At 36.6% G+C, this 24880-nt stretch overlaps 1 protein-coding gene across 2 annotated transcripts; it reads right to left on the reverse strand.

The window, feature by feature from the left end:
* Nucleotides 1-1947: 1947 nt before the first annotated feature.
* On the reverse strand, nt 1948-23313 carry LOC131150226 (ATP-dependent (S)-NAD(P)H-hydrate dehydratase). 2 transcript variants are annotated; one of them, XM_058100828.1, is made up of 11 exons: nt 22804-23313; nt 9187-9263; nt 8905-9014; nt 8702-8816; nt 7881-7943; nt 7629-7792; nt 3801-3862; nt 3101-3167; nt 2868-2933; nt 2619-2750; nt 1948-2423 (listed from the first exon to the last, which is right to left on the reverse strand). In XM_058100828.1, the coding sequence occupies exons 1-11, from the start codon at nt 23063-23065 to the stop codon at nt 2396-2398; spliced, it is 1146 nt and encodes a 381-aa protein (XP_057956811.1). In that variant the 5' UTR covers nt 23066-23313; the 3' UTR covers nt 1948-2395. The 2 variants fall into 2 exon arrangements, with proteins under 2 accessions (XP_057956811.1, XP_057956812.1); XM_058100829.1 differs by having other exon boundaries at nt 2619-2747; nt 22804-23303.
* Between the last annotated feature and the right edge of the window lie 1567 nt (nt 23314-24880).

The raw sequence follows: 24880 nt of genomic DNA on the forward strand, positions 1-24880 counted from the left end.
TTGTGGAGTATAATGTCATTTGAAGAATGCTATTTTAATGGACACGGCATCAAAATGTCATTTGAAGAAGGATGACTAGTTAGAAAAGATGGTCCATCGTCCAAGAAAGGTAGTTGAGCGAGCTTGGGCGGCTAACCAGCAGTCAACCAATCTTACTTTTCAAGGGTTCCAATAGTCAGTTGTGTACTCTTGACGACTAATGTCAAATCAATCCATTGTGACATAAATCGATCAAATGAACAATAGATTGATTTAAATGACATAAAGCATGACATAAGTCAACCAAATGAACAGATTGATTTAAATGACATAAAATGTGACATAAGTCAATCAAATGAACAATAGATTGATTTAAATGATATAAAATGACTAGTTTGACCAAGATCTTTATAAATATGTTCTCTTAAAATCAAGAAACATTGAAAAATGGATTTTTAAGTGGTCAAACTCTTTTTTCCCTCTCAATGTTTCTTTGCGCCTTAACTTCCTTACTCTTGAGAGACTTCTTAGAAAACTCTAGTGTTATCGTTTGCATATTTCTTTGAGAGTTATTTCTTGTGCTTCAAATTATAAATCAATCATTGAGGAAAATTTCTATTACAAGCAATCTTTGTAAAATGATTATCTAGTTTTCATATAAAACAAGGATGTTATTATTTCCCATCTCTATTAAAATAAGGATTAGTCGAACCTCAAGGTAGTTTCACCTTGATAAAAGAGTTTGTCTCCCTTCCTTACTTTTTTAGTTTAATTGCTTTAATATATGTATATTTGCTTGTTTTGCATTTTAAATTTGGTAATCAAGTTCTATTAAACTCAATTCGCCCTCTTTCTTGGGTTGCCACTTGAGCCAATGGACTAAACATAATTAAAAATAATAATAATAATAATAATAATAATAATAATAATAATAATAATAATAATAATAATTACAACTAATTAATAGGTTTTTAAGAAATCATTTGATATCATGACAAGTGATAACTCTTTTTTTTTTTTTCCCCTGGTAATAACATAAAAATATTTTATTTCCATTGGGAAACAAGACCAAGCCTTTACAACAACCAATACAAAATTGGCTAAATACAACTATGACCCAACTGTTCTAATAACATGCTTCAATAATCGGTTCAATATCTCCTTTATCATCACAATAAGGCAAGGGGATATTGGACCTTAGCCCCTTTAAAATAACCTTGAGGACTTCTATTTATAATAATTGGATAGCTGGGTGAAGTCATACATGCTTGTATGCAATCCTTGAAAACCTTGGGTGTCCCAATACATTCCAGCAAACTCAAAATATACATCTCTTTGGAGTCTACTTGCAAGAATCTTAATAGTATGTTTGTAGACCAGATTAGAGCAAACAATGGGTCTAAAATCCTTTGCTTGACACATGATTTGTTATATTTGATTTGCAAAATCTTTATTTTTAAAAATAGAATAATCATAATATAAGGATTTGATCATTTGTTAAAAAAATAAAAACTATCATTATAAAACAAACAATAAATTTTTTAATTAATCCAACTAGAAAAATATAACTACTTTCAAATCTTATTATGAAAACATATATTGCTATCCTATTGCATATTGGATGAAGTAACACATTCTTGCACAAATGACTCTAAATAATTTTATATTTTTATGCAACCTTTAGTTACATTCCTGTATATATTTTTTTTCACTACAAGCCAAACACAGCCTAAAACATAAAACATCACATGATCTTGGATTATTTGAGATGCAGATCACCAAAAGATAAATTATAAATACTGCCCTAAGACCATTGTTGTGATCCTAGTCTAAATGTAAACATAAACACCAACAGCAGCCCTGAGTAAGCACGAAATAAACTGAACCAAATTATGTTCAATTCTATTCTACATGTTATGTGAAGGTGCTTTTTCTTAAATTACGATTCCTATGAATGGTCTTCCACCATTTTTGTAAATGTTTAAGATTCTTATTATTGAGATTACTGTAAAACTGTTATAATTTTTTGTTGCGTCCAAGTATTGTCAAATAAATATGTGACCGAATTCAAAAAGGGAGGGGTCAAAATGCACTGTACTTACTGTTTTATGAAACAAAAACAGACAGAAAAACACAAGGGCTTATGCATATTTGGGCGCCTGTAAACATCAACCAGGACAGCTATTAGGTAAACCTACAAAACCAAAAAATACTAATTCACAGAGTTATCATCAGCTGGGGATTTCCCTTATTCCGCTCTCCTAGTTTGTATCTGCAATTTCGCTTTCGTCTCTTCCCCCCGCCAACCACAGGCAGAGGCTGATCGAACCTGAGAAAACAACACAAAATAGCGAGTCCACTTGACAACGGCCGGCAGGAATAATTACTCGAGTTTTCTCTCCACATAACAACAACTTTAACTTGCAGGACAAATATCCTCCAAACTGCAACAAGGAAAATCGAACTGTTAAAATGCAAATTTCTCGAATAAGCTTGGAGTTTGGATAAATATAATATAAAATTATTTTGAATTTCGTTCCAATCCACGAGTTAAATTTCAAATACAAGGCATGAAATCTACGCTGCTAAACACAATCTCAATATTTAGGCAAAATTTAATCACAGATAAGGGACGCTACCTTCTTCCCAAGCACCCAATAATGTCACTTGTAAGGGTTGCCCTTTTATTAATCTCAAAGGCATGCGAGGCAGCCTTCCGCAGTAAAGCAGACCCAGCAATAGAACCCAACAACATGGGATTTGTTGGTCTTCTACCAGCCATATGAGAAAATAACATTTTCAAAAAGGCGGATAAATAATGAAAGCTAAATAATTCCAAGCAATTTGAGAGCTCAATGGAGAGGAAAGTGGAGTGTAAGCTCTACAACCTGATACTTTGGTTCTTTTCAGCGGCAAAGATACATTGACGTGCCCAAGATGAAAATACCGCAACACTGGCAGAAAAGAAAGAAAGGCAGATAAATAATTAAAGCCAAATAAATCCACTGGAATAAGCATTTTTCACCACCAGAATCTGAAAGACCATACAAAAGCATGTTGTCTGTTGTGAAAATTTAAAGATTGGTAATTTGAACTGCCTAAAAAGATTAATAAAATATACCTTCCAGAAAGTATATCACCCTGGCCACCACAGCGGCGAGGAGAACCAGAGAAGCTCACGGAATTAACTGCATACAGGAAAAGGATTTGAAGCAGTTCCAATGCACAAGGCAAAGATGTAATAAATTTTAAAACCCAGGCCACGCACCAAAGTAAAGTTGAAATCAAATTTAAGTTTAAGCAAACCAAATGATGACCCAGCCAAATACATGCACCAAAACTTTGTATTGGCACCTTTTTGCTTTTCATTTTTAGGGTACGATCAAGAGCATCTATAACCGTGACTTAATTTTAAATTAATCTATAAATTGAACCCAATTGACATAAAATTAATTGGGTCTCAATTACCAAGTTTTTAAACACTACAAAATGGGAGCATGCCATTAAAAATCTGTACCCAGAAAGGTGCACCGTCGAATCAAAGAGGATTGAGTGGGAATCAAACACACACTCATAATACGGATGCAAGGATCAGCTAATGGTTCTTATCATGCAGTATGCATGCAACGTTGCATCACTACCATAAAACAGGATATGCAAACCCTCAAAAGCCACAATTTCAGAGCCCAAATAACTAAATATACTCAGATAAAGCAATTCTATTTGTGCAAACTGCAGTACAATAGTGCATCATTTCACCAAAAGGCAAGAAATCAAATTACACACTAGATAAATAACTACACAATCATCTAATTTAATACCTGTCTCCCCATCGCTTATAAGATCAGATTTTCCTTTCTGTAAAATAGTTACACCACCAATCCTGACCAAGACATTATCGTCATAATTGGCTACAAGAGAAATTCAATCATGGATAAAGAATATTTCAATGCATTAACACAAACAAATGCATGCACACCTGGAGACAGGCCCAACGTACACTTCTGAACAGGCATCATGTTCAAGGGCAGGAGTGTAAGCAACCCAGTGTAAACAAGTGAGGAGGTATTAGGGGTATGCATAACTGTGTTCTACGTTTACTTGTAACAAACCTCCTAAATGCACCAATTCACATGCACTCCTTGTCTCGGGCCCAACAGCGATCCGTGTGCTTCCAAACAAGGCTCAAGTTCAAGGTTAGGAGTTTAAGCAATCAAGTGTTACAAATCAGGAGGTATCAGGTGCATACAGAAGTGTGGTTAGCAGCTGTAAACCTCCTAAATGTACCAATCCACATGCCCACTGCTGTGATGAAATAGGCATCCAACCCAAAGCCACTTGGCAATGGGTTAAGTGACCAATTAGCTTCATGAAATAGGGATTTTTTTTTTTCCTAATTTTTTGATGTGGAACACCGAGTTCAATGGTTCATAACAAACCATCAAGCCCCACCAAGGACTTTAAGCAGCTCCACTCTATTGATACTAGCCCAACAATGAGATCCCTGCTCACACTTGTCAGGAAATTTTTGTCCAGCCTGCAGTCGGCCTTTTCCACAGCAGCTCTTACTCTTGCAGCATGTATTTCCTTCCTCTTAAGATGGATATCTCTATATTATAGGTAGCCATCTTCATGTAGCCCATTCCATTAGTCAGTCCAAATATGTGGAAACTAGGTTAGATGCCAAATGTTATGAACCCCATAAGCATTTAATGCAAAAATAAATTGGCAATATGGGGGGAGTGGGCTATTGAGTTCATAGCACGCATACACAAGCAACATGTGTGAATGTGCGTGCGCACAGGTGTCAGTTTTATTGGTAATTGTCACATACTTAGCATATATTATGAATAGAGGGAGAGACCCATCATCGTGATCAGGTCATCCAACATACAAAACACTTGGAGCCAAAGCATGGTCCTAAGACCTAAACTCTAAGTACCGCAGCCACTGCAAAGTCGTGCCCAAAAACACTAAATCCTCAGCATGTCTACTACTGTAGGAGCATGATTATCAAAATCCCAATTTAGATTGTCTTTGTAGTTCTTTTTACTTTTTTACTCCCCCCCCGCCCCCCCCCCCCCCCCGGGCCTTATTATCGATAAACCAGAGACCTATCTTTTTTTTCCCAAAGAAGAGAGCATATAGCTTTCTTTCTCCACTTCTTTTCTTTGCGACTAGCAAAAAATTCTTCCTCTTCCTTCTTTTTTTCCTTCTTCTCATGGTCTGATGACTAAACCACAGAAACTGAGAAATTTACATCAGTTCATTGAATTAAGATTTGCAATATATTCCTCCTTCTTCTCTTCATTTTTTTTCTTTTCTTTTTAATATAATTATTAAATAAATAAACTAGAAATAGTCTGTCCTTTGCAGGACACATTGCAGTTCAGGCTACTTAGATTATTTTTTTTGGGGGTCAAAATTGTTGAAGGAAAAACCTGCTCGGTGCTAGCTATCAAGCTAGCTACATTCAGAAATTTGAACCAAGTTTTTTGGATTATTTTGTTGAGAGTTGTCATAAATTTCCAAATATATAATTTTTAAAAATTTATTTTACATTGTAAGTAGAATCTTATGATCGATGACCCGATCCTACGATCCGATCCTGCAGACCCTCCCAATGATCCTACATAGGATCCTGATTCTAACAGCCTTGCGCAGGAGAGCTGCTAGCACCACCGTAGGCCTGAGAACAGCCCAGCACCTGCCAGAAAACACAGCAGTGGCTGGAAAGTTCCTGGACAACACTGCAGGTTCAGGAACACCGAAACCCATGGATATCTTGCAAAACAAACACCAGAGTCACCCCAGAGCTTCTGTCATGCAGCCTCATGCACCGGTTGAAGAGTAGCAGCACTGACTCCATGCATCAGTGTGTGAAGCTTCATACGGCCATGTTTTTTGCCTGAACTTGTCCTATGTTGTTCAAATTCCTCCATAAACCATTTTCTCAAGTTTTTGGTGATGGATTTTTGTCCAAAGATTCCAATGCTTTTAGTTGTTCATGCACAGCACTCCAGGAGTGATCGTGTGGGACTGTTGGAGGTTGTTTTTCTCTGGTGATTGTGGCTGTAGAACTGCTGTATCACCGTGTGTGTTTTGTTTCAGTTGTTTATCTTCATTGATTGGATTTTTTTTGTGGTTGTTGGGATGGGGTTCATGAATCCCAAAATATGTTTTCCTCATCAATCACCAGAGATTCTACCCTTACTTGTTCGGCCATTGGCAAACAGCATACTTTATATGTCTCACAGTAGGAGTATTAGAGGATCCTAAAATATCAAGTATCCGAGCTAGCATCTTATCTTTTTTCTTTGTGATAGGATTCAGTACTTGGTTTGTCTCGGGTCTCATGAAGTAAGGGGTGCCTTTCTTGGATCCTCAAAAGAGATTGGAAGGTGGTTTTATTTGATTGTTTTCTAGTTTATTTTGGTTTTCTTCTTTTTGTAGGAGGATCTTTTTCTCTTCTTTGTACATTATTTCCTCTTCAATGAATATATTTTTTTTTTCTATATTTAAAAAAAAGGATATTAGTGTATAACAAAGCCCTTTAAACAGACAAAATATATAGCACATCTATACTTCATAGAGATTTTGTAACTATTTAGTTTTATAAAATGCAGGTTGCACATAAAATTTTCTTAACTAATAAATTATGCTAGTAGATTTTAAGTAAAATATATATCCGGCAGTAACACAACAAAAACAAGATCAAGTATGCAGAAGATGATAAGAGCTTGTTAAGAAATAATTTTTTTTATTATTTCTTAGGTCAAGCGTGGATTATTATTTTCGGAATTAATAAGATAAAATTTCAACTTTTTACATAAAATTTATTTTTCTCATAGGAGCAATTTTTTCTTTTATATCAACATTTTGAATAACAATATTGAATTCTTTAGAAAAATGCTTGTGGATTTTTTTTGTACTGATGTCATTTTTCAAAATTCTACACGTGAAATGGGATTTTTCAATTTCCTAGTTTAAATTGCTGTTTCGAGTTGTACTTAGTAGTAAAAATTTTCAATATATGCGTTTTATCTTCACATCATTTCATTGAAATTTCATGATTAAAGTTGAGGCTTTCTAGCTTGATATTTTTAAGTTTTAGGAAGATATCCTTTCAAGTAGGACACAAATTTATTTATTAGATAAAAAACAATAATTGCATCATTGTCTATGATAGGCTTGTGTAGGAATATTTTTTACAGAAATAAATTTAAAAATGAGATAGATATTTTTCTTAAATATAATATTGTTAATTGCATTATAAAGATATATTTTAACCCCACAAATTCAGTGAAAAAGCATATTCATATACTTCATATACAATAATTTTGTATAATTTTTTTTTTAAATAACAGTATTCTATTCACACACACGCATATACATACAATCAATATATATATATATATATATATATAAAGAGAGAGAGAGAGAGAGAGAGAGAGAGAGAGAGAGTACAAAGAAACCACAAGGTGTCGAAATCATCTAAATCTGGCCTGGTTGTCATGCCCTTGGCATGTACTGGTGTGTGTAGCAAGGTTCAACATAAAATAAACGAGAGAGAGAGAGAGAGAGATCATTTTTTCTTGCCATGCACCAACGCAATCAATCCCTCCAGGGATTTTGAAATGAGAATTTACCTTTTGGCAAGAGATTTTAATTGCTCAGGTGCATCTTGATCACTCACTTCACAATCTAGGACTTTTTGAACAAGACGCTTGTATTCATTGACATTTGGAGTCAGGATGGCTAAGGGGTATCCACTAACCAAATCAAGAGAGTTCGTAACAAGAAAAAGTCCATCCTGAGAAAATAGGCATACCATCAACCATAAAGTGAAAAATTGTACTGTAAAGAATATGATGAATAGGCGGAGAAATCACCACGCGTACCCCATCCACAACAATAGGGATATTTGATTGTCTAGCATGCCTCATGATTTCACTCACACAATCCTGCGCATAAAATGAAAGATTCATAATATCTTTAGAATAAGAATTGGGGATAAACACAGGGCATGTAGTAAGGAAGGAGGATGATGCAGAATTGGAAGGAAAAGGACTAATTGTGATGTTTCAAAATGATAAAAACCTTATGACATTTGCACCTAAAGCCAAAGCCAGAGGGAGAATACATTGATAAAGTCTCTTTTGGACAACAGCAATCAGTTGAATACAGAACAAGATGCACATAACATGCCTTAGAACATGCCCTATGCGTTGGTCATGTTATCAAAAGTTGATTAGAAATAGTAATCCACCCATGATTATTGAAGCTTCAAATAAAGAATTTCCACCATTAAAAGACAATCAGAATGCACTAACTGAAATGAAGTGTACTTTTTCCTTTTCTTTCATATTCTTTTGGACATCTAAAAATGACAATATATATTATACCCCTAGCTACAATCCTGGACAAAGTGAGCTACGCATGCCCTAGATTGACCCCAAGGAGTCACTTGCACCTAGTGAGACACTCCAAGGACCTATGCTTTTCAGGGAATATATCCTGGCTCTCCCCCCCACCCCCACTAGGGTGCCCTTTGCGGTTCAGAAACATACAATATTGATTACCAAAACAAAAAAATTCTCAGCTATATTCTATGGAAAAAAAATCAATAATTTAAGGGTGCATATAAATGCACATGCATGCTCACAATACACAATCACAACTTAACAGCCCAAATCCTTCAGCATAACAACTAAAAGCATACCAGAAGAAAAGGGTCCCTTCCAAGGCCTGGTCCTACAACAAGACAATCAAATCTTTCCATCCACTTATAAACCTCAGCGAGAACCTTGCTCGAGATTGATCTTCTGTCCTCATCTCTGAAAAAATCCTTTTAACAGAATTAGCACCTTACTACTTACTAGACAAAATGTAAAAAAATAATATAAGGATGAATAGCAAATTTACCTAACACTGTAAGATTCTTCTAAAAGAGGATGTACAATTAATTCAGGACTGTAACTTTTTATAACTGGAGCAGCATCTTTTGTACAGAAAACATGAGACAAATCCGCACCCTGAACAATAAAGAAAATAAAAGAGTCATTCAAACTAGCAGGCTACAAATGCCACAGAAACAACTGATTATTTTTTTTCAAATACAAATTGCAGAAAACTCAACATTGCAGGGTAAACACTAAGTAGTAAGGAAAATAAAAAGGAAAAGAAGAAACTAGAGCAGATACTGACAATTTTTAAAGCTGAAATAGCAGCAAAATATGGTGCGCCTGTGTACTCACGACAGCCACCAATAACAGCTATTTTCCCTGATCGACAGAAAGAGGTTATTTGATCAATATCGTACTCAACTCAACCACCCCGAACTGCCAACTACTTGTAGATTCCCTAAAAAAATAGTGATGGAAACATGAAAAATAATTGAGAAAGATATCAACAAGCAACACCATTTAGTCCCAGATGGAGACATTGAATCAAATTTAAATTCTGAAGGTTTCTTAATATCATTAATTGCTTTTCCTAGTCTATGTTCTAATTTATTTAAATTTAAAAAATTAGGAGATATTCTCAATTGGAAAATAAAATTTGTCATCTAATATAACTTAAATGAATGATATGGAGTTGAATAGAGCCGCTTGTCTAAGGAAGTTAATGTGTATAATGTCAAATATTTTGTGAATGGCCGAATGAATTGGCCTTGAGTTCTGTATATTATATATAGACTTTACAAGAATGCTATAGCAAAATTCAAGCCCTATACAAGTAAAATATAATCTGTCTAGCCCTATACATGTAAACTAAATATATGCTAACTGTACAAAATAATGAATTGAAATATAAGGAAATAAATGTGAGCTGAAGCAAGGAAAGAAATCTTTTGCTTTGCTGTTTGCTGCTCCGTTGACAGCTCCCCTCAAATTGATGCGGATTGATCAACAAGCATCAATTTGCTACTTAGGAAACAATGTTGATAACGAGTGAGAGCCTTGGTGAAGATATCCGCAATTTGTAATTCAGTGGAAATGTGTGGAAGAGTGATAACACGAGCTTCAAATGCTTCACGGATAGAGTGACAATCGACTTCAATATGCTTCGTGTGTTCATGATAGACAGGATTGGCCATGATCTGGATAGCACTCGTATTATCGGCATGTAGAAGTGTAGGATCGGTCTCAGAAAAATCTAGCTTAGCAAGCAAGCCTCGAAGTCAAATAATTTTAGAACAAGTAAGAGACATCGCCCGGTATTCAGATTCCATCAATGACTTAGAAACTCTGTCTTGCTTCTTACTCTTCCAAGAGATCAATGTGTCACCTAAGAAACACACACCAACCAATGATGGAGTGATGTGTATCCGCACAACCAGCCCAATCAGCATCGCTATAAGTAGCAAGGCAAGTAGAATTGCCTACAGGAAAGAATAAACCAAGGGCAGAAGTGCACTGAACATAGCATACGATCCTACGGACAGCAACTAAATGAAGATGACGAGGAGTCTGAAAAAAACTGGCTGACTTATTGTACAGCAAAAGAAATGTCTGGCATTCTTTGACATCCATCTGATGTGGTGGCCACTCACTAGAAGCAACAATAGCCAGAATTGTACAAACAGTAGTCATCTTAGCCACAGGAACAAAGGTCTCTTCATAATTGACACCATATTCTTGATTATTCCCAAGTGCAACAAGGCAAGCTTTGTAACGATCCAGAATTTCATCAGATCGGACCTTGACTGAGCAAACCCATTTACAACCTAGAGGAACAATGGTGGGAGGACAAGGCTCAATGTCCCAGGTGTGATTGGCCTCTAGAGCGGCAATTTCTTCCTGCATAGCTTGTCGCCAACAATCATGCTTGGTAGCGTGTAAGTAGGAAGTGGGAATATCTAAATTGGACAATGCAGCAGTAGGAGCTGAAACAAAGTTACCAGAACTTGAAGAGGGAAACTCATAACTGTCCTAGGGTACAGACACTCGAGAAGTGCGACATACCAAAGGCCTTGGAGGTGCTACAACTGACTGACTCTGGAGCGTGGTAGGATCAGATATCAGATGAGCTGCTGGAAGAAACTGTGGGCGGGGGCGCCGCGTATACACAATACCTGGTTTAAAATGAGAACTGACTGGATGAGGATCCGAGAACTGCTCCTCAAAGGAGGGGAGAATCACAGTAGGAGAGGAGGGTACAGAGGACACAGGAAAGAAATGTTGATTTTCAAAGAAAATAACATTCCTAGAAATACGTGTACGATGTAATGTAGGATCATAGCAAACAAATCCCTTTTGACACACATTGTATCTCAAGAATGCACATCGAACAAATTGAGTAGATAATTTATGTCGCTCATGAGGAGGTAGATGAACAAAACATACACAACCAAAGGTACGGAGTTTATCATAACTAGGTTGCTTAGCAAATAAACGGAAATAGGGAGACTCCATGAGTAAGACTTGAGAAGGTAAACAATTAATCAAGTAAGTAGCAATTTTCAAAGCCTCAACCCAGAATAAGGATGCAACAGAGGATTCTAGCAAGAGAGTACGGACCACATCTAGGAGATGACAATTTTTCCATTCGGCTACTCCATTATGTTGGGGAGTAGCAGGACATGAACATTGATGAATAATGCCTTTAGAAGCCAAAAATGCCTGAAACTCAGTAGACACATATTCACCACCAGAATCTGTGCGTAATGACCTTAATAGAAGCAGAAAACTGATTGTCAACATACGCTAAACTCAGTGAAAGTACGAAAAACCTTAGATTTTGAGCGAAGAAAGTAGACCCAAGTAAATCTACTATGATCATCAATGAAAGTCACATAGTATTTAATTTTTTTTTTGTGAACTAACCAGGGAAGGTCCCCAAACATCACTATGGATAAGCTCAAAACACTGAGAAGCTATACTAGCATGCAAAGGGAAGGGAAGAGTTTTGATTTTACCAAGTTTGCAAGAGACACACTCAAGAGATAAAGAAGAACGTTCTTCATTACCAAGTAAACCAGAGTTCAATACATGAGATAAGATCTGAGTATTGGAATGGCCTAAACGACGATGTCATACCATACTAAGATCTGAAACATTATTACAAGCAAAAGACTTAATAGAAGAAACTAGAGAACATGCTGGAACAGGCAAAAGTAGTGGAAACAAGCGCCCCACTTTAGGTCCCTTCGCGATCGGCTCACCCGTTACCTAGTCCTGCACAACACAACCATTACCAAAAAAATTAACAAAACAATTGTCATCAACTAATTGATCAACAAAAATAAGATTTGTGAAAAGCTGAGGAGCAAGAAACACATTAGTGAACTTAGAAGAGGCATCTACGACAACAGCTGTTAGCAAAGAACTGCCATTGGCAGTCTGAATAGTAGATTGACAAGCATAGGGCCGAACATGACACAAGGTATTCGTCATGTGATTAGAGGCACCCGAGTCCACATACTAGAGATTAGTAGAATTGTTACCTTGGAGCCCCATTACTGATAATGCCGAAATTAGCATCTATTGCACCATTTCGAGTGTGCAGTGATTTGCTGGAGGAGGTGCAGGAATAGAGAAGTCACCTACAGAAGAGCTAGGGGCCGCAAAAGTCACTATGGGGGGTTACACTAACAGAAGTCTGGAATGCCTGAGCCTGATGATTCTGCGGGCAAATATGACATTCCTTGATAATGTGACCCTTCTTCTTGCAATAAGAACAAAATTTCTTGGAACAATTAGCAATTATATGTCCAAATTATTTGCAGCAAAAACACTGCAAAGTGCTAGAATGCGAAGGCGGTCCTCGTCGTTGAGCAATATAAGCCATAGGGATAGACCCAGAACTACCATGAGATTGTGCCAGAGTAACTTGAGTACTAAGTCGTTGTTCTTCACAAAGTAACTCGCCAAAACAAACATCCAAAGGAGGAACAGGAGAGCGATTTAGCAGGGATGAGAGAACAGATTCATACTCAGGGCAGAGTTTCAGAAGAAACTGATCACGACGACTAGTCTCGTGAAGACGTTGAATAATGAGAAGAGAAGCCACAAGAACATCTGCAGTAACCAGATCAGAATATTCATTCCAAAGAGTCAGAAACCCCGAATACTAGTCTTGGATAGAACGATTGTCATGTTGAAACATGGCAATCACATGCTCTAACTGAAAACGACGGGCACTATTATCTTGATGATATACTGTTTTTAAATAAATCCACATGGATTGAGCGGGGCAATAAGGTCGCAAGTAAGGGACAATATGTGGCTCAACCGAGCCAAAAAGCCAAGACATAGTCCGAGCATCAAGCACAGCCCATGAAGGACAAGCTGCAGACTCCTTGGATTTATCAGGATTGGGTGCACAATATGTGCCATCAATATGACCCCAAAGATCTTTTCCCTTCAGGAAAAATTCAAACTAAAAAGCCCACGTAGAATAAGTGTTGCCCGTAAAAACTTGGCACACACAGGTGCAGAGTCCATGCTAAATAATGGAGAAAATCGAGAAGCCCTAAAAAAAAACAGACTGTGCCGAAAGAAACAGACGACAAGATATCTAGAAGCCCAAAATAAACAACGCAAGTACAAAGAAAAACCAAGAACAACCTTCCTGCACTAAAAAATTAAATCTTGAACCAAAAAACTGCACTAAAAATTAAATCTTGAACCAAAAACCTGTGTCGAGAAGATAAGTGTCAGAAACAGCAACAGAAAGTTGTTGCCTACTTGCCGAGAGTCACAAACAGCAACAGAAACTGGAGTAATAAGTGCAAACCAGAAACCTGCTGTGCCTGCTTACCGAAAGTCACAAGCCTGCTTGCCGAGAGTCACAAACAGCAATAGAAACTGGAGAAATAAGTGACAAACCAAAAACCTGCTGTGCCTGCTTGCCGAAAGTCACAAACAGCAACAGAAAACTGTTGCCTGCTTGCCCGAGAATCACAAGGACATAAACTGGAGGAATAAATGGCAACCCAGAAACCTGCTGTGCCGACAGCCACGCAGCCACAGAAGTACCGAAAGAACAGAGAAAAATTCCAAAAGAGAAAACAAAACCACAACAGCCATGAAACCGAGAAGACAAAAAATCGAAGGGAAAAAAAAAACCTAGCGGTCGACTGGCTCTGATACCATGTCAAATATTTTGTGAATGGCCGAATGAATTGGCCTTAAGTTCTGTATATTATATATAGACTTCACAAGAATGCTATACATGGAAAGTAAATAAGGTCTAGCATGATTCAAGCCCTATACAAGTAAACTATAATCTGTCAAGCCCTATACATGTAAACTAAATATATGCTAACTGTACAAAATAATGAATTGCAATATAAGGAAATAAATATGGGCTGAAGTAAGGAAAGAAATATTTTGCTTTGCTGTTTGCTGTTCCGTTGACGTATAAAAGCAAGATATTTGTGCTTATAAGGCTGGTCATTGCATACAAAGAATAATCAAAGAAAATATTATGATTAAAATTTTTTAATAAAAATTTTGTAAACAAAAATTCTGCTGCCCATGATGAGCAGGATCTGACCATGACCATGTAAGCTTGGCTTGCTTTTCAAAAAAAATTATAAAGCCAGAAATTATAGTGAATAATGACCAAAATCTGTTACTCTTCAAGCAGACAAGCACCATAATAAACTTGTTATGTAGCATAGGTGCCAAGGACCTAATTAAGTACAACCCAAAATGTATTCCAAATCAGGTCAGTGAAATTGTATCATCCAATATGCCCAGTGTTAAAGAAAATTTTAGGTGCTCCTGGAGTACATGACACGTGGTAATCAAGGTCCAGGGACACTAAGCAATTTAGTAATCCTTAAGGCCAGTAATTTTTCTACAATTTTGGGATGGCCTTGGTAAATATAGAAATCTTCCTAAAGGACCTCATTGAATATAAACAACATGAACGAAAACAGGAAAAATATTAGGTATCCTCGGACTACCAGGTCATTCATACTCGCATCCAATCATACACTCCCACTTGGAAAAAACATACACGTCATCGACCCTTGAAGTTTGACAAAATTAGATTCCAACCTTTGAAGTATTGGAAAATTTCCCACCGCACGCTATATCCCAGTCCTGTAAAACGATATTGCTAAGCCAATAGTGTGGGTAAGATTAGGCCACTTGACAGTCCTATTGAGGCACTTTCGGCACTGTTGGATGACTTTAGCCTGAACCTGAACCTTTGGGTGAGGATCTTTTACGAAAAACAATTAGAAATGACCAATATCTAACACACTGGAGAAGCATATAAGAAGGAATATCCACACTGAGTAAGTGAAACTGCTAAAGAGTGTTGTGTTGGCTGCAGTATTAAAATTCATCATAAATATTGAGTATGTGATGTTATTTGCTAGAAGAGAATATGCTATTTTAGTAATTATGTGGAGTGAATGTGGTATTTTTTCTTGTGTGTCTTCTGTTATTAATACGTAAGAGCACAGACCTCAAGCTGCAAGTAATGCTCCAAGAAATTACCGCAATACTTCTCTCCTTTTCTCCATCTTAACTTTACAACATGGTGAGCATTGACCTCCTATAAATCTGATTATCTGAGTTGACTTTTTGTTTTTCTATTTCTTATGTTTCCCTAATTGGTTCTCGAATCTGAATGTCTGGTTGGGTTGAGAATTGTTTAGGGACACTCTTCCTCTCGGTTAGGCTTTGCAGCATCCTTGGTTGGATGCTGTGTGTGTTCATGGTGGTTTTCTGATGTGACATCAATCGCATACTGTTTCTGATATACTGCTATTGTTGTTCTGATGTTCCACTCACTGGTTGTGGCATGATGATGTTGTCTTGATGCTGCTTGTGTTTGCATTGATTGCTTGCGGTCTTGTATCAGTTGCTGGAACTCCATAACCATGGAATTCTAGGCATCAAGAAATCATATCTACGTCATAAATAATAGATTTTCTTAAGATAGAACGCCGTTCAAGACAACCCGAGGAACTAGTTTCAAGGATCAACTCAACATCAAGAAGATCACAAAGCAATAAGACTTAAACACATTCAAATTCTAATTCTTCCTGGAATTTCTTCTAAGAAAGAGGAACAAGAGTCAATCACATTCAAACAAATGAATATAAATCCCATTGGGTTTATAAAACACTAACCTAATTTCTATTTTAAAAAAAACATTTGTTATTGTGGGAAAATGTTCCACAATATTGTAATTTGAAGCTAATAGATGATGAGAAATAGGGTAACAACCATACACTAAAAACATAATGTCGATAAGGTCCAAGTTTTAACTGAAGAAATGTTTCAAAAAGGACTTATAGAACAAACTGACGGCCCTTATTCTAGTCCAAACTTTTAGTGATGAAACCTAACGAAATAGAAGGAGAAAAACCAGAATGTTCATCAATTATAAAGAATTAAACGAAATTTTTGTGTTTGATGGCTATTTATCCCAAGATAGGAAGCTTTAGATTAAACCAGAGGAGCTAGAACTAGAACATTCAGCAAGTTTGACTATCAGGATCTTGGCAGATTAGACAAACAGTACAAGTCAAAACTATTGATTGCCTTCTTAGCACCATATGGGCATTACAAATTGTCTATAATGTCATTTGGAATTTGTAAAGCTCCAAAGATTTTCCAAAGATGGATGGATGAAATCTTTAAAGACCTCAGGAATTTCTATCAAGTCTATATTGGTAATGTATTTGTCTTATCTAAAAATAGAGAACACAAGAAGCATTTGGAAATAAGTGCAAAAATTTAGAAAAATGGAATAATCCTCAACCCTAACAAAATTGAGAGAGAGTTTCCAAAAAAAAAAAAGAACTCTTCAATATTTGGAGACAACTTGCAACACATTTGTTATGCAGGGGCAGCATCAAGGATCTGCAGCCATGGGAGAATTGAAGAGTGGTAGGAAGGGGAAGTGATGTAGGACAAGAAGTAAGACCTTGGGAATATCCTTGCTGGAAAATAATTAAGAGTTGGGTTAAGGAATTCTGGGGTTAAGTTAGTAGTTTATTATGTGTGTTCAGTATTAATTAGTATAGGATTATGTGTATCTGGGGGTTGTTTGTAATATTTGTGTAAAGTAGGGGTATTTTTGTAATGTAATGTAGTTTTAGGGGTTTAAGTATAATTTCATGTAAAGAGAGAGGTGAAAGCCATGTTGCAGGCAGTTGTTGATGAATTTGAGTTGAAGTGAATGTGAGTCCCCAACACCCCCCCCCCCCAGGGTACCTTATCTCTCCTCCCTTCCCCTTCCTCCTCTTCTAATTTCTCCATGGCTGCAGAACCTTGATGCTGCACCCGCATCATTTGGTATTAGAGCCCAACCACGATCTCCACTCTTCCATTTCAGTCCACCCATTCTCCCTCATTCTTCTCCTTTTCTCTTCCTCTTCTTCCTTCTCTTCTTTTTGTTTCTTCTCTGTTTCTGATCTCCTGTTCTGTCCATAATTCCCTGCTGCCCAGCAGCAGTCTTCCCTCTTCTTCTTGTCTGTTTCTCTTCTCCTTCTCTTCTTCTTCTTCTCTTCATTCTCTCCCATAATGCTCTCACCTCGCTCATTTCTGAATTCTGTGGCTGTCTCTTGGCAGTTTCTGTCCAGCAACTCTCCAACCTCCCATCTTCTTCTCTTCTCTCCCATAACTCTCTCAACTCTCTTTCTCATTTCTGGATTCTGTGGCTGTCTATTGGCAGTTTCTGTCCAGCAACCCCTTCAACCTCCCATCTTCTTCTTTTATCTCCCATAACTCTCTCAACTCTCTCATTTCTGAATTCTGTGGCTGTCTCCTGGCAGTTTCTATCCAGCAACTCCTCCAACCTCCCATCTTCTTCTTTCTCTCCTGCAGTTTTTTTATTCTCTCTCTCTCTCTCTCTCTCTCTATATATATATAAATATGTATATATATATTTCTGAATTTCAGTTAAAAAGAAAAAATTGAGACCACCAAAAATTCCAATCGTGTCCCCATATCTCGAATACCACTTTCCAGCAACCGTCCTGCAACACCACCCAGACCACCAAAAACACGACTCCCCAAAATCCTTCCCCTCAAAATTTTTTTGCCATCTGACCACCAGAAGATCCCCACGTGCCAGCCAAAACTTCTGCAGCCATCGGCACTTCGAAAACTCTCATCTCCTATGCTTTTCTCATAACATCGCCACCACCAATAAACTCCTCATCCCCTGATCTCCCCTCAACCCAAGTTTCATCACTGGAGGTGCCTCACTGGCGGCACACGTGCCCCACGCACCAGCGACCTGTGACTCGGAAGCTTCCACAGTATTTTGCAATTTCCAGTCTCACGAAAAACTGCCCAGCCACGATATTTTGGGTTTTCTCCATGAAATTTTTATCTGCAAGGAGATAATTTTGCTTGTGGACGCAACATATTGCAAGCAAGGGTGAAAATTTGGCATGAAACCCTAGAAATTGTCACTGGTAGCATTAAAAATCAGGTTTTGTTGCTGTAATTTGTGAGTTTTCTTTGTGAAATTGTTTCATTTCAGCAGGACAATCAATATCAAGGTGAATTAAAAATAATTTTTTTTGAGAAATTGGGAGTAAGGCTTGTGAGAAATTGTGTTAAAGGGTTGTGATTAGCTGCAGCATATGTATATGCATAATTCAGCAACATGGTGACAAATTATAGGAAAAAGGAATGTCATTTGTCAAACTTTGGGTGCAACTTCAAGCTTTTCAACACCTTTCTCAAATGCGTAGAAAAGGTTTGCAAAATCATTATTGATGGAAGATGTACAGTGAACTTGGTTTCCATAAATGGAGTCATTCGTATGTGGCTTCATCCGGAACCTCACCCAAAGCCTTACGTGATATCTTGGGTTGATAACTCCATTGTACATGTTTATGAAAGATGTTTGGTTCCCATCCAAATTTGTGAATATTTGGCTAATGTTTGGTGTGATACCCTACCTATGAAGATTGGCCATGTACTCCTTGGTTCTCCTTGGTTGGATGATTTAGGTGTGACTCAAGGACATGAGAACACATATGTCTTTCACTATAATGGGAAGAAAATCGTTTTGAAGTCCGCTCTACCAATGAACCAAGACAAAGAATCAGTCATAAATACTCAGCTTGAAGACAATACAAGGAAATTAATGTGTTTGAAGACATCCAAAGTCCTTCAAACATTCCTATTATAGAGTTTTTCATCCCCCAATGAGTTCATTGATGCTGATTCTCAAGTCAAGCTTATGGTGCTGCCAATGGAACGTGGTTTCTTGCCTTATTCAAGTGTTGGTTTTCAAAAAGTCCAAGTTTGCTTCTCACTTTTGATCCTCCAACGTTTCAAAATTCGAGGCTGAATTTTTTCTAACTAAGGGAGAGTTGATGTAGACAAGAAGTAAGACCTTGGGAATATCCTTGCTAGAAAATAATTAAGAAGAGTTGGGTTAATGAATTGTGGGGTTAAGTTAGTAGTTTATTATGGGTGTTCAATATTAATTACAGGATTAGGGGATTTTTTTGTAATATTTGTGTAAAATAGGGGTATATTTGTAATGTAATGTAGTTTTAGGGATTTAAGTGTAATTTCATGTAAAGAGGCTTCCTTATAAATAGTGTATGAAAGCCATGCTGTAGGCAGTTGTTGATGAATTTGAATTGAAGTGAATGGGAGGTTCCCCCCCCCCCCCCCAAGGGTATCTCCTCCCTTCCCCTTCCTCCTCTTCTTATTTCTCCATGTCTACAGAACCTTGATGCTGCCCCTGCATCACATTCCAAGTTTTAAAACATTCCTATTGTTGAGTTTGTCATCCTTGATGTGTTTATTGATGCCAATTCTCAATTCAGGTCTAAGGTGTTGTCAATGGAACATGGTCTCTTGTCCACTCAAGCGCTGGCTTTTGAAGAGTCTAACTTTGCTTCTTACTTTTGATCCTCCAGCATTTCAAATTTTAAGCCGAAATTTCTAGCTGGCGGAGATTTAGATTTAGGACAAGAAGAAAGACCTTGGGAAGATCCTTGTAGGAGATTAGTTCAAAAGAATCAAGTCAAGGGATTATTGGGTTCAATTAATAGCTCACTATGTGTTTAGCTTAATTAGTATAGGATTTTGTGTATTTGCAGGCGTGTTTGTCATACTGTGCATTTTAGGGGTATGATTGCAACTTAATTATTTTCCAACAAGGATATTTCCAAGGTCTTACTTCTTGTCCTACATCAGGATGTCTTCAAACACCTCCATTGCCTTGCTTTTAGTGTCTTCAAGTTGAGTAACTTTGACATGATCAATAATCTCATATTCGTTGTCCTGGTTGGAGCAGGCTTCCAAATTATTTTCTTCCCATTGTAGTGGAAGACATATGTGTCTTCATGTCCTTGAGTCACACCCAAATCAACTAATCAAGGAGAACCAAGGAGTACATGGCCAATATTCATAGGTACGATATCACACCATACATTAGCCAAATATTCATCCATTCTGATAGGAACCAACCATCTTTCACAAACATGTATCGTAGACTCTTGCAAACCACAAACTTCACTCAATTTCTTAAGAATAATCTTTAAGTAAAACAAACCCCCGTAAACAACTTACAAATGGCAGCAATTTGTTCTTATTTTTCATGTTGGCAAGCAAATTTCTAGCATTTCAAATAAATTATCACCCTTGCTCACAAAATATCATGTCCACAAATCAAAATATCTCGTCACAGGTCAAAATATCGTGGAGAAAACCCAAGATATTGTCACTGGAGCAATTTCTTGCAAATCTGGAAGCAGGAGAAGAGTCTGGCAGATTCTCACTCGCAGTTGCAGGTCCATGGGGCATGTGCATGCTAGTGAGGGTCATTTGATGATGAAACTTCAGGCAAAGATAGATCAAGGGGTGGATAATGCAGTGGTGGTGGTGGTGTGATGACAAAGGAACACAATGTTAGGGATTTCAAAGGCCCAACTGCTAGTCAATTTTCTGCCTGCACGTGGGACCACACGTGTGGTCTGGCAGAGAAAAAATGTTGCAGGTAGGCCTTTCAGTGGTGTCTATTTCTGATGGTGTGGGAGTTGCCATGAAAATTTTCAAAGGAAATAGTGTTCAAAAGTTTGGGGGCATTACTGGAATTATTGCATAAGTTCAGAACTGTTTTTCATGTTTTTTTGACTAAAATTTTAGGGCAGAGAGGATGGTTGAGGGGATCAAATTTGGGATTGGGATTTAGAGTAACAAAGAGAGAGAGAGACAGACAAAGACAGAATTGAGGAGAGGGAATAGAAAGAAAAAGAAGAAGAAGAAGAAGAAGAGAGGAGAGAAGAGATAAAAGGGGAATCACACGTTCAATTCAATTCAAATTCATCAATAACTGTCTACAACATGGCTTTCACACACTATTTATAAGAATTTATAAGAAAGTTTCTTCACATGAAATTATACATATATGCCTAAAACTACATTAAGTTACAATCATACCATTAAAATATACAAATATAACAAACAAGCCCCCAAATACACATAATTCTATACTAATTAAACTAAACACACAATTAAATATTAACTAAACCCCATAATCCCTTAACCCAATTCTTCTGAATTATTCTCCATCAAGGATCTTCCCAAGGTCTTGTTTCTTGTCCTACACCAATTTGTCTATGTTAGAAAAGGCATTTTTAGAAAAATTAATGGCTTGGAAAATCAGAAAGGCTAAAAAAGTATAAATATGCAGATTGAATGCATAAACTTCGACACAAAAATTGAAGAAAGTTGAAACTCTCTTTAGACATAAGTTTTAGAGTTCACTTTTGTGAAGAAGAAGATTTATTAATTCTTGAAGCAGATGTTTCAAATTTGTTTAGGGATCAGTATTTAAGACCTTCAAGTTCTTAAGGGATACAAAAATTATAAAGAATTAATATGAGCATATAATTTTGGAAAGTACAAACTGAGTGAAAATATTTAATGTTCTTCAAAAAGAACTCTTAGCCATAAAAAGCAGTAGCCAGAGGTTTCAAATTTATTTGGCCCTTGTTAAATTCTCCATAAGAATAATAAAGCCTTAAGATGTTTCCAAAAGAAAAGGAACAATCGAGGATAATCTGAGATAGGTAAGATGATCCAATATATTTTCCAATACTCATTCAAAATTGCTTATATTAACTCTTCTGAAAATGTGCTTTCAGATTATCATTGCAGACCAGTCACTATAATAAAAGTGAGGAAGAATAACCATACCTCAAATCTTCTAAAAAGCTCATTTGAAAAGGTCTGAAAAGGCTAAGGGCTGAAAAAGCAAGCAGCTCAATTAAAGGAAAGGAGGTGCAACCCAACCACACTCCAATATTTTTACCAAGAGTAATAGCTGAAGTGCTAAACAAGCTATTCGAAATACAATAGGTTTGACACACTCCATTCTCGTACTCAATTGCAACAACAAAACAAGCTATCCCAAGATTAGAAAGAAGCAAGAGAAATCCCTGACTTCTAAAATCCATGAATAGATATAACTTTCAAATGAACCTCTCAATGGAGCATGGAAAACCCGATGCTCCAGAAAAGATTTAGTATCAGAAATTAGTTCCTGGAAAATTTATTGGCCCAACATAAGCTGATATTGTAAGGCTGCAGACGTGTTGATGATAATTTATTATCAATAATCTGCGAAGATTTTCGCTGATTTTTGTAGAAAAACATTTCCAAAGCTATTTATGTGGAAACTTGAGAAAGACACAATAGAGCACCACGAGCTCGTGATTTATTTTAACAAGTAGAGTCATCGCACTACGTTAAAAAATGGATACAATACAGTAATATAAATACAGACACACTGAAATCACAATATGAAGATGGGAAATGGAACTAGGGCTGTTAAAAAATAAATCAAAGAAAAATACGGCATCCAGTGCGAGCTCACCGGCTTGGCCTTTGTGTCTACTTGGATCTAAGGTTGGAGTTATCGTTCTCAAAATGCTCTCGGCATCAGCCTCTGAAGCAGTTCCAACCGCCATTGATTTTATTTGTCGTAGAATTCTTCTCTGACAAATGTTATCGGTGTATCCTCCGAGCGTCCTTATGAGGAACTGCTGCCTTCTGAAAACAGAGGACGAAGCTAACATGCGATTGTTCTGGGCATCCAAGAAGGCAATCCGACTACTCATGCCATGTCCAATTAGCATGAGCAAGCGGTACAAAATCTTCAACCAAACCTGTAAGAGAAAGACCCTAATTCAGACATCGTTCACAAATTTAAAAACAAAAAAACAAAAAACAAAGTTCTAAGAAAAACTGTGTTGGAGTGGTATCTCATAGATAATATGAGAAATTCTGCGAGAAACATCCCAAATAATTTTTAATTCATGCTCATAAAAGTAAGCGGCGGAAAGTCACCAACATAAAAAGGAACATGGAAAGCTCAATTTCAAATAGATACACTCACAAATCCAAATACCTCTATATAATGAAAATTTATTATGTGAATCAACGGAGACCGTAGATGATAAGAGTTTACTCTGTAAGCCAATGAGAACCGTGGATGGTGAGAGTTATCTGTTAGCCAGCGGGAACCACGAATGATAATGGAGATGTGTCTCAGGGGTTGGGTTAGCCGAATGTCCAACTCCAACTGGTGCACAGAAGTCGTATTCGCATTCCGGATTTTACTTGATCAATAAGACCTAGGGGAAGTATACTAATCCGTAGGTTTGGTGCCGCACCAGGGGTCCAAATGATTTGTTGGTGACTGAAGTTCTTATGTAATAAAAAAAAAATCATAAAGTGATAAATTACTTGCATGATCAATTGACATATTAATGTTAAAATGATATTTGTTTGGTACATTTAATAAAATTAAGCGTTAAATATTAAATTCTAAATTTAAATATAATTTTTGTGAATTAATTTTAAAAAATTAAATAAATTTAAATTTTGAATTAGTGTTGTATGGATCATTCATGCAGTGCTTTTAGATTGATGAATCGTCCTTAAAATTACACACAAAATGGTCTTAAATATTTAGCATAAAAACTTTGTAGTAAATTTATAACATCACTCTATTTCAAAAAAAACGAAGCCTAAGCAAACACACTAAATTGTGTGTTCCATGTCTTACATGCACAACCCGCTTGGTAAGTTAGACATGCTTATCTCCAAAATTTTGAATTAATTGAAGTAAAAGTTTGCAAAAAGATATTCACCTCGTCTTAGATTTCAAAAATCTCAAGTATCTCTCCTTAAGTCTCAAAAATCTCATAAACCTCCATAACATTTGATTTTTTGTGACACTTAAATCTTGAAAAAGTTTCCTTTTTTTAATAAAATATAAAGAAAGATTTGTATTCTTTTAACAAATCTCAAGAAAGGTTATTAAAATTTTTGAAACCTCAAAAGAGGTGAGTATCTTTTAGTTAAACCTCATGGGAGCTCAATGTTTTTGTCCTTAATCTAATTAGCATTTTGATGCAAGGGCATCATTAAGGTTTTGTAACCGTGGGAGAATTTAGAAGAAATAAAATAACGGAAGGAAAGAGGAGGGATGAGAGAGGAGATACCATGTCACATTCAATTCCAATTCACATTCATCAATAACAGCCTACATCATGGCTTTCATATACTATTTATAATAAAGTCTTTAAACATATGAAATTACACACATGCCCCTAAAATTACATTGCATTACAAACACTCCCTTAGAATACACAACTACAAACAAGTTGTAGATACCTATTTTGTCCGGATCAAATATGACAAAGGCGTTATTATTATTATTATTATTATTATTATTATTATTATTATTATTACACTAAGTACACAACAAAAGTACAAAAAAAAAAATGCAACAAAATACAAAAGAGAATTACATAAAAAAATAATAAAAATGCTGTTATTTTCTTGCTACCACATGGTGAGGCCATTTGGAAAGTCGTTTTGTTTCAAAATCCTTCTCGTTCTCTGTTAGGAGCATATCTCCATTTTCTTTAAAGAGGGGGTGCTTG

Source organism: Malania oleifera, chromosome 3 (assembly GCF_029873635.1).
Source record: "Malania oleifera isolate guangnan ecotype guangnan chromosome 3, ASM2987363v1, whole genome shotgun sequence".
Taxonomy (NCBI): domain Eukaryota; kingdom Viridiplantae; phylum Streptophyta; class Magnoliopsida; order Santalales; family Ximeniaceae; genus Malania; species Malania oleifera.